Source organism: Thalassophryne amazonica, chromosome 4 (assembly GCF_902500255.1).
Source record: "Thalassophryne amazonica chromosome 4, fThaAma1.1, whole genome shotgun sequence".
Lineage (NCBI taxonomy): Eukaryota > Metazoa > Chordata > Actinopteri > Batrachoidiformes > Batrachoididae > Thalassophryne > Thalassophryne amazonica.
In genome coordinates, this window is record NC_047106.1 from 68,306,222 (window position 1) to 68,323,887 (window position 17,666).

General features: G+C 40.0%; 1 protein-coding gene and 1 pseudogene across 1 annotated transcript in view; both read left to right on the top strand.

Annotated features, from left to right (window-relative positions):
* Nucleotides 1-14,413, top strand: part of LOC117508938 — a 117,082-nt pseudogene extending 102,669 nt beyond the window's left edge.
* A 17-nt stretch (nt 14,414-14,430) lies between these two features.
* Nucleotides 14,431-17,666, top strand: part of LOC117508939 (clathrin heavy chain 1-like) — a 43,763-nt gene continuing 40,527 nt past the window's right edge. Inside the window, 4 exon segments of the mRNA XM_034168775.1 lie at nt 14,431-14,448; nt 16,716-16,764; nt 16,767-16,852; nt 17,314-17,478. Coding sequence (XP_034024666.1) covers nt 14,431-14,448; nt 16,716-16,764; nt 16,767-16,852; nt 17,314-17,478 — 318 coding nt within the window.

The window sequence follows — 17,666 nt, forward strand, 5'->3', positions numbered from 1 at the left end:
TTTTTTACTTAAGTTGTTTCTAGAGATGGAAGGGTGCATTGTATCTGATTGTGTAAAACAGTATGCTCCGCGATCATGTGGTGACTGTGACATAAGGATAACACTTTTTTCCTTCCCCTTTTTAACTTAACATTTTTAAAGACTTGATGAAACCTATGCATGCTTGTTTTAAAGTGTGCTTTAGTTGTTAATGGATTAAACATTTCATACATTGCTGTAACAGCTGTATGTTGTGAAATGTACACACATACATACTTGTTCATTGCAGATTAAGTCTGCTTCGTAACTTAAAGGCCACCACGGCTCAAGAAAGAAGTAGAGTCCCTCGGTTTTTCCTCTGCAAAAACCCGGTTGTGATCACAGGTTAACACTGCTAAATGTGCAGCAGTGTTATTGACTGTTATTTGCAACTTCTGTCCCACAGAGGAGTCAATAAGATAGCTGAGGTGACTGATAGTTGTGTCATCAAACTGAACTGTGAGCTGATATTACATCCATGGTTATCAATAGAAAATAATTTGCCATAATTTCCTACTGTTATTGGTGCCGTAACACTGTGTTCCCACTGAAGAGTTTTTTATAATCCTTTACCAAAATCTCTCACACTGTTTTTGTTATGGATTTGTGACATTATAATCAAGGTTGTGTTATTGAATGCAGCTTCAGTTGCCTGTTGTCTCCGCTCTGCTACAGGTTGTCCAAACAGCTTTATCTGAGACTCAGGATCCAGAAGAGGTGTCTGTCACAGTCAAGGCCTTCATGACAGCCGACCTCCCCAATGAGCTAATCGAACTCCTGGAGAAGATTGTTCTGGATAACTCTGTCTTTAGTGAGCACAGGTCAGAGAGCCTGGATGCTCCCCATACTGTTCTTATGAGGCTTTTGGGTTTCTTAATTGTGAAATTTAAGACTGTATCTGTAGTCTGCAAATAATGACTTTCTGTTCACCTTGTGTTGGAAAGTTTTGAAACCCAGTCAAGCCAGCTTTTGGTATTCCGCTGTTTAGCTGCTTGTACTCTTGGTGAAATTGGAGGAATATATATATATATATATATATATATATATATATATATTTTTTTTTTTTTTTTTTTTTTTTTTCTCAAACCAACTGCAAAACTTTGACTCACTCACTCTTATAATTTCAGAAACCTCCAGAATCTTCTCATCCTGACAGCCATTAAAGCTGACCGCACACGTGTCATGGAGTACATAAACCGACTAGACACCTACGATGCCCCAGACATTGCAAACATTGCCATCAGCATGAGCTGTTTGAGGAGGCATTTGCTATTTTCAGGAAAGTTGATGTCAACACATCTGCTGTGCAGGTAAGTTGCTCAGTTAAAAAGAAGTCATTAAAACTTAACCTGTCATGTTGCTGCTCCCCACCACACATTTACTTTAAAAATCTGTTTTTTCCACATACTGGCCTCACTGTAATTCCCACCCCGAGAATTGTGTTTGTGTTTTTGGATGCGCTTTGGGTCTGAACGTTGTCTCGTTATGTCCAGGTTTTGATTGAGCACATCGGCAAACCTGGACAGAGCCCTATGAGTTGCTGAGCGCTGCAATGAGCCCCAGTGTGGAGTCAGCTGGCAAAAGCACAACTTCAGAAAGGTTTGGTCAAAGAGGCTATTGACTCCTACATCAAGGCCGATGACCCTTCTGCTTACATGGAGGTGGGACAAGCTGGCAGCACAGAGCGGTAAATGTCACTTCCATCATATTGGTGCATTCTGATGCATGATGTTGCCACAAGAGTCCTAGAAAGTAATTTTCTGATTACTGAATTCAGTCACTGTAGTACATTCAAGTTTTTGCTTTTTGGACATGTTTAATCTGATCCAGTTTTTCTTTCACGTTTGATGTAAATGTCAAGTTCATGATTTTCCTAAGTTGTTGAGAGCCATTTATTATCTAGGCAGTGCTCTTCATATGTGTGCTTCAATGTGACACAAGTGGAGTCTTTGTGCAGGTAACTGGGAGGACCTGGTGAAGTTTTTGGCAGATGGCCCGTAAGAAGGCCGTGAGTCATACGTTGAAACAGGAGTTGATTTTTGCCTTGGCCAAAACCACCGCTGGCTGAACTGGAAGAATTCATAATGGACCAAATAATGCTCACTCCAGCAGGTGAGTTCGTGGGAAACATGCACTTTCAGAAAGAAAAATATACAAGATAATACAAGGATAGGTGAATGTCCAGGTATTGATGTTGTAAAGCACTTTGAGGCATCTGTTGCAGATGGAAAGCCTGTATAAATGCACTCATTTACCATTTCTAAGCGGGCACACACCAAACAGCTGCTGTTGCCTGAATGTACTTGTTTTTTTCTCCTGTACATTTTCCACCAGGTGGGTGACCGTTGTTATGACGACAAGATGTATGAGGCAGCCAAACTTCTTTACAACAATGTGTCCAACTTTGGCCGTCTGGCTTCCACTTTGGTGCACCTGGGAGAGTATCAGGCTGCTGTGGATGGAGCTCGGAAGGCCAACAGCACCCGCACGTGGAAGGAGGTGAGGAATAAGACAGGTCCCACCGGTGAAAATAAGCATAACAAAGTTTGACCACAGGAGTATTATTGTTCCTGCATTTGTGCATGTTCACTGGTGTTCATGCTGTCTTTGGGCAGGTAGGAATTCACTCATGTCCAATATTTAATGTTAAGGTGTCACTGATAATTTCATTGACTTGAGTTTAAAGATCAAAAGAAACCGCGCTGCCACTCAAATCAAACTACACATTTCAAATCACTCATCTTTCAGCTTTGTTTGACAATAAAATAGGATTCTATTGAAGCTCAAAGTAGCGCTCCCTCCTGGTTATCTGTCATTATCAGACATTTAAAAAAAAATCTAAATTGATAAGCTCCTTCTGAAAGAAATTGTAATGCATTATGTTTTCACCCCATCCGGGTAGCTGTCTGTTTCAGTTCCGCACAAAACTAAAGAACTCCTTGTCTGACTTGAAACCATATACCAACTTAACATAAAGGTGGGGACATATACCACATTTTACATTGCTCTTTTTTTCTCTTGTATGTTTTATTGGTTTTGTGATACCATTGTTGTCCTGCTTGAAGCATGTTGGTTATTATTTTAAATTGTATTATAGTGCTTTGTAACTCTGTCTGTGAAAGGTGTATCATGAATCCACATGACCGTGTGACTGTTAAATGTACATACTCTTTCTGGAAACCTAGACAATACTGTGCTCTCTTGAAACATTTATATTCTGTTGTACTGCAGCTTTTTTTTAATAAAGGCATTACTCTTATTAATCTAAACATTATTTCCTCTCCCAGGTGTGTTTTGCCTGTGTTGACGGGAAGGAGTTCCGTCTTGCCCAGATGTGCGGCCTGCATATTGTGGTCCATGCTGATGAACTAGAGGAACTTATTAACTATTACCAGGTATTTACTTATATTAACTTTTTTATATTTATTTGTAAATAATTATCTTGTTTTATTGAGACATTTAATATTGACTGTTTTGTAGAAGCATACATTTGTTCATGAAAGCAGGCAAATTTAAAATTTTCAGAGAAACAGTTATTTAATTAGTTTTAATTTTGGGCTGAGTTTATTATGCACAGTATCTGACACATGCAGCAAAAACCTAATAGAAAACTTTTCTGAATAAACTATGGAAATGTATAGTTTCCTTTATTACCACGTGGTCTGTTTTCCATAAATGTAAGCAGGTCCATGTGGGAAAGCGACTTGAGTTTGTGCCTGTCTCTCATCCAGGATCGTGGATATTTTGAGGAGCTGATCACCATGCTGGAGGCCGCCCTCGGCTGGAGCGTGCTCACATGGGTATGTTTACTGAACTGGCCATCCTCTACTCTAAATTCAAACCACAGAAGATGAGGGAACACCTGGAGCTCTTCTGGTCTCGTGTCAATATTCCAAAGGTGGGCAAAGGAAACACAGTTTTTTTTTTTTTTTTTTATACAGATACAAGTAGTATATTGTAACTTATAGTGCCAGCTTATGGTTAAAATGAAACTTGGCTAAATGAAAAGTGGTTAAAAAAAAAGTTCATTGGGGTGGGCAGTGTCTGTGTAACTGGTATGGCACCACATCTGCCATGAGGCATCATGCAACAAGCTTTTTTCAGAACAATGCTGCCTCAAGGTGCTTCACATGGGTAAGGTCTAACCTTATCAACCCCCCTGAGCAAGCACATGGGTGACAGTGGTAAGGAAAAAAACTCCCTCTGCTGTTTTTGAGGAAGAAGTAGGGCTGCAACAAATGATTATTTGGATCATCGATGAATCTGATGGGGTTTCGACACGATTAATCGATTAATCAGATTAGCGGGGAATTTTTAAAAAATGTGCCAGGGAAACAATTTTTCTCCCTCCTTCCATCACTTTATTTAACAACAGAACATTATTTGAAAACTTAAAATACTTGAAAATCAACAAATCTTCAAATGTCCCTTGGCTGTTGAAATATAAAATAATAAAGAATAAAACAGTTTATAATAAAGAACAAATTTCAAATGGCATTGTTTTATCAAAGTGCTGAGTTGCCATAAAACAACATTGAAACATATAAATGTTATAAAATATATGGTGAAAAAATAGGTATTTTTGTTGCTGCAAATGAGCAATTAGCATAACCACTTAACCATAAAACCTAAATCAAAAACTGTAGCCTGACTCATTATATGTGCAACATTCTCTGTATAACTTGTAAACTATGTGGTCATTTCACAATGACACATGTGACTTATGTCTCTTTCTCTAAAATTGTATTGTAGCATTATTAGTTATTATTACTATTATTATTGTTGCTATTATTATTAATATATAAATAAAAATGAATTAAAAAATATTGTAATTTGTAATACATTTGACTCTTTTACGACAACAAATGCTGAGCCATTAATTATTATACAGAAAACAAATGCACAAACATGCTGAAATGCCAGCAGCTTAATGCTAACTTTAACATTGAAAACGCCATAGACATGCTAACATGTTAGCATCAGCGTTAGCATAAAATGCATCTGTCAACTGACCATAACAGGTCAGTTTAACATAAAAAAGATAAATATTCCTCACAGACATATGCTCTTTAGGGTTTTAGTGGGGAAAAATTAAGATAAAGTGAAATAAAACAAATGAAACCAACGAAGCAGCAGCTCGAAGCACTACTCCATTGGTTCAAGATTCAAAGCAGAGCTCGGTTGATTACCGTATATGGAAAAAACGAAACATTTGCGTTAAAACAAAGTTATTTAGCAACTAATCGATGACTAAATTAGTTGACAACTATTTTAATAATCAATTTTAATCGATTAACTCGATTAGTTGTTTCAGCTCTAGGAAGACGCCTCAAGCAGACCAGACTCGGGGGGTATAACAGCTACAAGGTTTTTACAAAAGATGAGAGGGAAAAAAAAGCAGACAAGCAACAAAAACAATTTCAATTTATTTTCCTTTATATAGTGCCAAATCACAACAGAGTTGCCTCAAGACGCTTCACACAGGTAAGATCTAACCTTACCAACCCCCAGAGCAACAGTGGTAAGGAAAAACTCCCTCTGAGAAAGAAACCTAAAGCAGACCAGACTCAAAGGGGTGACCCTCTGCTTGGGCCATGCTACAAACATAAATTACAGAAACAATTCACAGAACAATTCACGGACGAATATACAAGAATTGCTGTTGGTGCACAGGACAGGAGGGGTCGTCAACACAAATACAACTCCCATCTCTGGATGGAGCTGCTCCTGAAACAGAGAAAAAACAGAATCAGGCATCAGAAAGACAAAAAATACTGTATAATTTGCCAGCATTAATCAACAAGAAAAACAGAAGAAATACTAAGGTGATTGCCGGCCGCTAGCCCCAAGCTTCACTAAAAGACCCAGAATTTAGGTAAAGTTGAGGCCGCGGCCCGCTCCAATTACTAATAACATGAATTAAAAGAGTAAAAAGCGTAAAACAAAACTGTACCAGTATGCTAGCCATATGAAAGGGAAATAAGTGCGTCTTAAGTCTGGACTTGAAAATCTCCACAGAATCTGACTGTTTTATTGATGCAGGGAGATCATTCCACAGAACAGGGGCATGATAAGAGAAAGCTCTGTGACCCGCAGACTTCTTATTCACCTTAGGGACACAAAGTAGTCCTGCACCCTGAGAACGTAAAGCCTGGGCTGGTACGTAAGGTTTAATTAGTTCAGCTAGGTAGGGAGGTGCCAGTCCATGAATAATTTTATAGGTTAGGAGCAGAACCTTAAAATCTCATCTAACTGGGACAGGAAGCCAATGAAGAGACGCCAAAATGGGTGTAATGTGGTCGAACTTTCTGCTTCGTGTCAAAATTCTGGCTGCAGCATTTTGAACCAATTGGAGACCCCTAATGCTAGACTGTGGTAAACCAGAAACTAGAACATTGCAGTAGTCCAATCTAGAAGAGATGAACGCATGGATCAGGGTCTCAGCATCAGCCATAGACAGGATGGGACGAATCTTTGCTATGTTTCAAAAACAGAATCTGTCATTGAGATAAAACTATCTATCTTGGTTCTTAGTCTCTGCCTCTGGGTCTTGAATAACTAGGGCATCCTGTGGTCAGTCTAGGGCTGTAGGTGCAGGGCCAGCATCCATTAAAGTGCTTGTCAGTGCCTTGGACAGAGAGAAAACAAGCAGAATCAGTCAGCTGGAAATAACTGCATCTAAGGCCTTAGATCACTAGCAGTAAGTCAACATGGAAGCAAAGACATTACTAAAGTGGGCGCCGGCAGCTAGCCCTGTGCTCCACTTACAGACCCAAAACTTAGATGTAATGAGGCTGAGACCTGTTCTGCTGCTAATGATAATAATTAAAAGGAAAGAAAACATAATTCATACATAACTGGTTAAGGTTTTTAATTATTTATTATTATAAACAAACAACAAGAAACAATCAGGTCAGCACAACATTGGTTATCAGTTACGTTTTGAAGTGGATGCTTAGATATGGACTTCTCTGAAATCCCAGGCTGCTATAAAATGTATTCTTGTCATGTTGGTAAACTGAACCGAGTCCGTGTTGATTTCAGGTCCTCAGGGCAGCAGAGCAGGCCCATCTCTGGGCAGAGCTGGTGTTCCTCTATGATAAGTACGAGGAATATGACAACGCCATCATCACCATGATGAACCACCCCTCCGATGCTTGGAAGGAAGGCCAGTTCAAAGACATCGTCACCAAGGTACAATGGACTGCTGGGATGTTTGTAACAATAAATTTATTTGTGATCCTGACATATTAGTGTTTATGTGCTTTTCATGACAGGTGGCCAATGTGGAGCTGTATTACAAGGCGATCCGGTTTTATCTGGAATTTAAGCCATTATTGCTCAACGACCTGCTCATTGTTCTCTCTCCAAGACTTGACCACACGCGTGCAGTTAATTTCTTCAGCAAGGTCTGGGCTGTTGTTGGTTCTTGTAATAATTTTCTGAAAGTTTTTTTTTTTTTTCCTCAAACATGAAATGAGGAAAATGCAAGCAGAAGGTGTTGTTATTATTTACATTTGAACAGCCAGCTTCACTTATACTCATCTGAGATTTATGAAAATGTTACATTTAACTTACCATATTGTCCACAGTACAAGTTTTTCACTCAGTACGTGACTTATAGTCCAGTGCAACTTATATACCAAAAAAATCACAATTTACAACCATGAATTTTCATTACAGTGGAAACAAGAGACACAATATTAAAAGAGAGAGAGAGAGAGAGAGGGGTGTGCGAGTGTGATGGCATCAGTATTTTGGGCTTTTCCTCATGTCAGCCTCCAGAGATGAAATGCAATTCATAGTCATGCTCCGTGCAAGCGAATAAATATCTTTATCAAAGAGCAAAGCATCCTGTGGAATGATACAAATGACTGAGTAAATGGACGTCTGTTCCTGCGTGATGCTACAGCGCACAGTTTAATATCGAGACTTAAACAATAACAGATAAATTGCCACGGTGAGCTGGTTTAAAACTGAACTCTCCTTTTTTTCGTTGTGACCACTGTAAGTTACTTCAGGAAATCATACACATACAAAGAAATCCGCAAACATAGTAAATATGTGCTGTATTCAGTGGCTCAAAAAAAGTCTAATCCACATGTTATAATCCTTCATTAATTGTTAAATGACTAAGCAGAAAATTCCCAAAGCACAGACTTCAGGCTCTGTATAGAGACTCAAAATCCAGTCTGTCATCCGGTCACGAAACAGAGGCGTCCCAAAAACCTAGGCTAATGTATTAGTAGAGCTATTCTTCTCTTATAAGAACAACAAGAAGAAAATTAACAGTGACTTTATCTTTTACAAATGTACTGAAGAGTTTTCAAAAGTGTCATTGCATTGCACACTCAACTCACATACAGTAGTGTTCAGAATAATAGTATTGCTATGTGACTAAAAAGATTAATCCAGGTTTGAGTAATTCTTATGTTACATGGGAAACAAGGTACCAGTAGATTCAGTAGATTCTCACAAATCCAACAAGACCAAGCATTCATGAAATGCACACTCTTAAGGCTATGAAATTGGGCTATTAGTAAAAAAAAGTAGAAAAGGGGGTGTCACAATAATAGTGTGGCATTCGGTCAGTGAGTTTGTCAATTTTGTGGAACAAACAGGTGTGAATCAGGTGTCCCCCATTTAAGGATGAAGCCAGCATCTGTTGAACATGCTTTTCTCTTTGAAAGCCTGAGGAAAATGGGACGTTCAAGACATTGTTCAGAAGAACAGCGTAGTTTGATTAAAAAGTTGATTGGAGAGGGGAAAACGTATGCGCAGGTGAAAAAAATTATAGGCTGTTCATCTACAGTGATCTCCAATGCTTTAAAATGGACAAAAAAAAACAGAGATGTGTGGAAGAAAATGGAAAACAACCATCATAATGCATAGGAGAATAACCAGAATGGCAAAGGCTCACCCATTGATCAGCTCCAGAATGATCAAAGACAGTCTGGAGTTACCTGTAAGTGCTGTGACAGTTAGAAGACGCCTGTGTGAAGCTAATTTATTTGCAAGAATCCCCCACAAAGTCCCTCTGTTAAATAAAAGACATGTGCAGAAGAGGTTACAATTTGCCAAAGAACACATCAACTGGCCTAAAGAGAAATGGAGGAATTTTGTGGACTGATGAGAGTAAAATTGTTCTTTTTGGGTCCAAGGGCCGCAGACAGTTGTGAGACGACCCCCAAACTCTGAATTCAAGCCACAGTTCACAGTGAATACAGTGAAGCATGGTGGCAAGCATCATGATATGGGCATGTTTCTCTTACTATGGTGTTGGGCCTATATAGTTAAACCAATTAGTTAAACTGCAGGAATGTCTTACAGACATAAAGACATGGATGACCTCTGATTTCCTGCTTTTAAATTCAGATAAAACTGAAGTTATTGTACTTGGCCCCACAAATCTTAGAAACATGGTGTCTAACCAGATCCTTACTCTGGATGGCATTACCCTGACCTCCACTAATACTGTAAGAAATCTTGGAGTCATTTTTGATCAGGATATGTCCTTCAATGCGCATATTAAGCAATATGTAGGACTGCTTTTTTGCATTTGCGCAATATCTCTAAGTAAAATTAGAAAGATCTTGTCTCAGAGTGATGCTGAAAAGCTAATTCATGCATTTATTTCTTCTAGGCTGGACTATTGTAATTATTATCAGGTTGTCCTAAAAGTCCCCTGAAAAGCCTTCAGTTAATTCAAAATGCTGCAGCTAGAGTACTGACGGGGACTAGAAGGAGAGAGCATATTTCACCCATATTGGCCTCTCTTCATTGGCTTCCTGTTAATTCTAGAATAGAATTTAAAATTCTTCTTCTTACTTATAAGGTTTTAAATAATCAGGTCCCATCTTATCTTAGGGACCTCATAGTACCATATCACCCCAATAGAGCGCTTCGCTCTCAGACTGCAGGCTTACTTGTAGTTCCTAGGGTTTGTAAGAGTAGAATGGGAGGCAGAGCCTTCAGCTTTCAGGCTCCTCTCCTGTGGAACCAGCTCCCAATTCGGATCAGGGAGACAGACACCCTTTCTACTTTTAAGATTAGGCTTAAAACTTTCCTTTTTGCTAAAGCTTATAGTTAGGGCTGGATCAGGTGACCCTGAACCATCCCTTAGTTATGCTGCTATAGACTTAGACTGCTGGGGGGTTCCCATGATGCACTGAGTGTTTTTCTCTTTTTGCTCTGTATGCACCACTCTGCATTTAATCATTAGTGATTGATCTCTGCTCCCTTCCACAGCATGTCTTTTTCTTGATTCTCTCCCTCAGCTCCAACCAGTCCCAGCAGAAGACTGCCCCTCCCTGAGCCTGGTTCTGCTGGAGGTTTCTTCCTGTTAAAAGGGAGTTTTTCCTTCCTACTGTCGCCAAGTGCTTGCTCACAGGGGGTCGTTTTGACCGTTGGGGTTTTTCTGTAATTATTGTATGGCTTTTGCCTTACAATATAAAACGGGGGCAACTGTTTGTTGTGATTTGGCGCTATATAAATAAAATTGATTGAATTGATTGATATATCGCATACCAGGTATCATGGATCAGTTTGGATATGTCAGAATACTTGAAGAGGTCATGTTGCCTTATGCTGAAGAGGACATGCCCTTGAAATGGGTGTTTCAAGGGCAAGACATTGACTCCAAGCACACTAGTAAAAGAGCAAAATCTTGGTTCCAAACCAACAAAATGAATGCCTCGCAGATGTGAAGAAATCATGAAAAACTGTGGTTATACAACTAAATACTAGTTTAGTGATTCACAGGATTGCTAAAAAAGCAGTTTGAACATAATAGTTTTGAGTTTGTAGCGTCAACAGTAGAAGCTACTATTGTTGTGAACACCCCCTTTTCTTTTTTTTTTTTTTTTTTTACTAATAGCCCAGTTTCATAGCCTTAAGAGTGTGCATATCATGAATGCTTGGTCTTGTTGTATTTGTGAGAATCTACTGAATCTACTGGTACCTTGTTTCCCATGTAACAATAAGAAATATACTCAGAACCTGGATTAATCTTTTTAGTCACATAGCACTACTATTATTCTGAACACTACTGTATGATCGTCTGTTCAATGGTTTCAAGAAGCAGTAAGCAGTTTTGTGCCTCCTGTAGTGACATTGATTACCTTGTTAGCTGCACCCAGCTGTGTGCCCTGTAAATAAATACTGTGGCGATAAAATTCATTTTGCTTTTTCTTGCGTAAAGTGGTAAATGCAACTTATATTCTGTTGTGACTTGTATACGACGTCAGTCATCTTCAACTGCTTATTCAGGATTGGGTCCCAGGGGCAACAGCTCCAGCAGGGTACACTAAACTTCCTTTTCCCGGGCCACATTAACCACCTCTGACTGGGGGATCTTGAGGCGTTCCTATAATCTCTCCACCTAGTCCTGGGTCTTCCACGGGGTCTCCTCCCAGCTGGATGTGCCTGGAACACCTCTGGGGGTGGCGCCCAGGGGGCATCCTTACCAGATGATGGAACCACCTCAGCTGGCTCCTTTCAATGCTAAAGAGTGGTGGCTCTACTCTAAGCGTCTCATACTATCTCTAAGGGAGACACCAGCAACCCTCCTAAGGAAGCCCATTTTGGCCACTTGTACCCGCAATCTAGTTCTTTGGTCATGACTCAACCCTCATGACCATAGGTGAGAGTAGGAACAAAGACTGACCAGTAGATCGAGAGCTTTGCCTTTTGGCTCAGCTCCCTTTTTGTCACAACAGTACTGTAGAGCGAATGCAACACCACCCCTACTGTGCTGATTCTCCAGCCAATCTCACGCTCCGACAAGACCCTGAGGTACTTGGTCTCCTTCACTTGGGGCAAGATCACATTCCCTACCTGGAGTAGGCAATCCATTGGTTTCCTGCTGAAGACCATGGCCTCAGATTTAGAGGTTTGGATCCTCATCCCACCCACTTCACACTCAGCTGCAAACCAATCCAGTGAGTGTTGGAGGTCACAGGCCGATGAAGCCAACAGGACGACATTATCTGCAAAAAGCAGTGATGAGACCCTGAGTCCACCAAACTGGGAACCCTCCTCCCCCCAGCTATGCCTCTATGTCCTGTCCATGAATATCACAAACAGAATTGGTGACAAGGCGGAGCCCTGGCAGGGGCCAACCTCCGCCGGAAACTAATCCGACTTACTGCCGAACACAGCTCTCGCTTTGTGAGTACAGAGATTGGATGGCCCTGAGACAGGACCCCCCTCTCACCCCATACACCCGCGGTATCTCCCAGGGTACCCGATCATATGCCTTTTCCAAGTCCATAAAACACATGTAGACTGGATGGGCATACTGCCAGGCACCCTCCAGTGATGTGATGATGAAGAGCTGGTCGGGATGGAACCCGCATTGTTCCTCTTCAGTCAGAGGTTCGACTATCGATGGAACCCTCCTTTCCAGCACCCTGGAGTAGACTTTACCAGGGAGGCTGAGTAGTGTGATGCCCCTGTGGTTGGCAAACACGTTCTGGTATAAATAAATAAATAATGCGGCGATAAAATGAATTTTGCTTTTTCTTGCATAAAGTAGTAAATGCAACTTAGACTCTGGTGTGACTTATCCACAGTCTTATTTATTTATTTATTTTCTCTCTTTATCACTAATCTGAAAGACGTTTTTAGGCAGGTGCGACTTATACTCCGGAAAATACGATATGTGGAAATTTTAAAGACAGAACTGGGAATTATTTGCAGTGTCAATGCTTTCATCCAAGCTTAAATATCGAAACTTCAGTACTTCTGATTATTTGTTTGCGCTGACTTTACATTCATTAAGTCCGATGGAAATATTGGATACTTTAAAACTGTTCAGCTTGTTTCTGAAAACTGCTTTTTGAAATATTAGAGAGCTAATGGCAGTGGTTGGTTACTGTTAGCATATGACTGACAAAACACATCTTTCTGACATTTCTTAATTGTTTTTGGCCTACAAAATAACTACATGTATTGTCAGGCTTTAGGATGGAACTGTCACTATGGTAACCATTTCTACAGTAGGTCAAACAAAATAAAGACATGGACATGGCATTTTATCAGTGCTGTAATCAGCCATATTTAAACTGATTCAGAAGTGGACTTTGAAACCATTTTAGACATTTTTCCAGGCAGAATTCTGTAACGTCATGTATTTTACTATTTCTACTTGAAAGGGAGAAAATTTACAGTCCAACTTCCAGTATAATCCAGTATATCCCATCAACCTGCTGGAAGAAACTACAGTTAATCCACACACTTAGCAGATGAATATACTCGTCCCTTTTCAACAAAATGAAGCTCTCCTTGTTATAGTAACCAATGCAGGAACAAATGTAGATCAAGGAATCATATCTAGTGGAAGTTTTCTGTTTTCCTCTCTGATGTTTGTTGTTGTCTTCCCCCAGGTGAAGCAACTGCCTCTGGTTAAACCCTACCTGAGGTCAGTCCAGAACAACAACAAGTCAGTCAATGAGGCACTTAACAACCTCTTCATCATCGAGGAAGACTATGCGGTAGGATGATGATACACCTTATTTTTAAAAACACATAAGCTTGGTGTTCCTTTATATGTCGGTGCTGCTCAAACCGGCCAATGTATAATGAGGACCTCAATGGTTACTGGGCAACACCTTTATTTCAGGGAATTAATATAATGTTTTCCAGTAATCAAAATTTTTGGCCAAGGTTTGGTTGATCTGGGAAGAATTCCCTTATTTATTTATTTTTTTTTACCTGAAGTGTGTTTCACCTACAGTTTGCCTCATTCTTTTCCAGGCACTACGTACTTCCATCGACGCCTATGACAATTTTGACAACATCTCACTGGCCCAGGGCCTGGAGAAGCATGAACTGATTGAGTTTAGAAGGATCGCTGCCTATCTCTTCAAGGGCAACAACCGCTGGAAACAGAGTGTTGAGCTCTGCAAAAAGGACAAACTCTATAAGGTGTGCTCTACTTTAAAACATGTACAGAGTGGTCGTGTGCAATAAAACAGTAAAGCAGAATCCATCTAAATTGCTCATAGCTGGTAGGTCACCTTTTATTTCATCATTAAACTCATTGAAATGTGATTATTTTTTAATGCAGGATGCCATGCAGTACGCCTCAGAGTCCAAAGACACAGAGCTGGCAGAGGAGCTCCTGGCTTGGTTCTTAATGGAAGACAAGAAGGAGTGTTTTGCCGCTTGCCTTTTCACCTGCTATGACCTGCTGAGGCCTGACGTGGTGCTGGAGACTGCTTGGAGGCACAACATCATGGACTTCTCCATGCCATATTTCATCCAGGTCATGAGGGAGTACCTCAGTAAGGTGGGTTGGCCCAGATATAGAGTCGAACCGTGGGTTCAGTGTGCGTGGGGTGTAAGGAAAAAGGTTTTCTTAAGACAAAAGTTCATAAAGAGGCATTATTATTAGTGTTTTATAATCTAAGGATGATGAGTGTGAAACAGGCAACATCACCTACTTGTTAAAGGTGAAATTTTCTTTTGTCCTCTTGATTGATGTTGGATTTTTGAAATAGTATTTGCAAACTTGTACCGATCTTTAGTTTTTTGTACTCTCATACCAAACGAGTATTCACCCATCTGGTATTTTAATGACACTGAATAATTGAATGAATGAATGAAAACTGTTTATTTCGAACATTTGATACAACAACAATTACAAGATAGATCAGTAAAGACAACAACAAAAAAGTTCCTACTGTGTACCCAACATGTCCGAAAAGGGGTCGGGTGAAGCATCAGCTTATCTCTACCCCTTCTTCCCCACAACCAGTAATACCCTTTGCCACATATACACATAGATTCCTACACACCTAAACCGATATCATAATATATATATAATATATATATATATATATATATATATATACACACACAAACATAAATATACACCTACACATACCTACTTACATACAAAATAGTATATATTTACAAGCCGAAGCAAAAAACAAAAACACCCTAACCCTCATTACCCTTCTCCTCCCTATACCTAGAAAAAAACATATTTTTGTACCGCTGTTTGAACTGGTTCATGAATAATTAAAAGTAATACGAGCAAATACTATTTGAATTTACAGTGTCCAGAGTCCCAGATACTGTCATGGTTTCCTTCATTCACACTCCTCTTTCTGTGCTTCTCTCAGTCGTTTGGCCATTTGTTGTTCTTATTTTTAATTTGGGCTTCCATCCATTCAGGTCCATACAAAAATGTATTTTGTGGTAGATTCATAACTGGTGTGTTCCCATCTTGCCATTTATCTCTGCTACATGGCAAAAGTATATAATGTTTGTTAAAATCAAGTAGCCAAGTTTTCAGTGAGCAACTTTGCTTTGACACCGAAAAACTCAAACAAAAAACTCGCTTTAAAATCGTCATAGGTGACGTCATGTGACTTTTTTTTCTCCCTTTGGCCAACTTCTTTTTTTTTTGTATTACCAATGAAAGTGTGTTCGATGTCCCCAGGACACTATGGGTCTAATAATAATATTGAAGAATAGTATATGTCATTTTCTCTTCTTCTACCATAGTGAGACAGTGTTAAATTTAATCGTGATGCGCTGTCAGACGCAAAACTATTTCAAAGATGAAAACTTACCAGGTTAACTCACAGATGTATTTCTGTAAAATATTTTGTTCCCGGTGTTCCACCTTCTTCTGCTGTACTGATAAATTGGGCAGCACGCTCTCATTTGAACCCCTGCCTGATATCGCGGGATTTGACCACTTCTGGGGACAGCCTCCCATTGCCCAACGCAAACACAGCTTAACTTCATACAGATACATGATGTACCATTTGTTTTTGGCTGCAATCACCAAAGCAGTCACTAAAAGTGTAGTTTTTGCGGTACCCACTACGGATGGGTATTGATGAGATTTTATCTATCGATTCCGATCGATCGATTCATTATTGATACCTCCTGTGAATTTTCTGTGTACTAAAAGTAGGCTTTACAATTTTTCTCTGTCAACAACATTTTATTGAGTCTTAAACAAAATCTGTAGTTTTGTCAAAAGCATTTCTTTTCAGACATTAATGTCATGATTGTCTCTCCATACATCTGAGCTGAGCTCAGCTGGCTGCTGGAGTCTGCAGCCATACAGTCTTAGGCTGCTGCACATCAGTGCGTGATGTCTCATTTTGAGAAGATAAAAACATTTTGATCAATAGCAGTTTATTGTTTGTATTACAACTTTTGGAAAGAGGTGTCATTTGATTTAAACTGCGATTCACTTTGAAGTTATTAATTCCGAGCAGTGCAGCATTTGGAACAAAGGAACGGAGGACGATTCTTGTTTCTTTCTCGCAACAAGACAGGAGTCCCAGTTAGTCACTTTAATCTGCACAAAGTGACTCACGATTGACATGTTTAATGGCTTTGAGAGGGGTTAAGAAGCGGAGTTGCCGCTTCTGAAGAGGAGCGAAGCAAAGATCCAATGAAGCAGTGGATCAGAGCATTGCTTCATTTGTTCAAGGTTCAGAGCGGAGCCGCGCTACAGAAACTGTTGATACAGACCCGCTGCAGGGCCTGTAATCAATGTAAAGAAATGATCATTTTCCCGACCGAAAGAGTAATGTTGAATCTGCTGCACTATGTAGCTTGTGTGGAAAATACCAGATGTTCTAGGAAGGCTTTCCAAGAAATCCAGGTTTTAGACATCAGTCACCGTAATAATACATATTTCAAGTATTTATTTATTGATTCATGTTTAGATTGTTGATGTCTTCATGGAGTACAACCTCATCCAGCAGTGCACCTCCTTCTACTTGATGCCCTGAAGAACAACAGACCTATGGAGGGACCTCTACAGACACGTCTGTTGGAAATGAATTTGGTTCATGCACCACAGGTACACAAACCTTTTGCCATACCAGTTATCCACCTGTAGCGTCCTCATATAATGAGCTTGTAACAGTGTCTGTCTCTGTGATTTTGAAACATCAATGTGGAAATATACCTACATGTAGACTCACTCACAACACTGCTAGGCTCAACTCCCAAAGTTTCTCCTTCCGTTTGGTTCTCAGCAGGTGTTGGCCATGTGCTAACTCCTAAGTAATGAGTCCTTAAGCCTCTTAGTAGGATGACTTGAACATGTGGAGCAAAGTGTTGAACATTTATTTTCTATGTCCAGGTCACTCGTCTTGTACATACACATGTAACATCCAAGTGTGTCATATTGGTGCAAATACGTTTCCCCCTTCCTACCTGTTTTTGTCAGATTTGACTCTACATTCCAGTCTTTGAAATGACATAATTTATCATTACTAGTATCATAAAAGTGTTTTCATCACCGTCTTGTGTCTGCAGGTTGCAGATGCTATTCTGGGAAACCAGATGTTCACCCACTATGATCGTTCCCATGTGGCACAGCTGTGTGAGAAGGCTGGTCTCCTGCAGAGGGCGCTGGAGCATTATACAGACTTGTATGATATCAAGCGTGCTGTGGTGCATACACATCTCCTGAACCCAGAGGTACAGCACAGGCTGAAGAATGGGAAAACTGCTGACACTGTTCATTTTGTAGTGGATTTAAAAAGAAAGGGGAGGTGGGGGGTCAGCAAAATTTATTTTTAAAATTTAACATGTTTGACTGTGGTATGCACATTTGGTCACTCACTGAAAGACAGCTTGACTCCGAGTGTATTGCAGTTTTCTTCTTA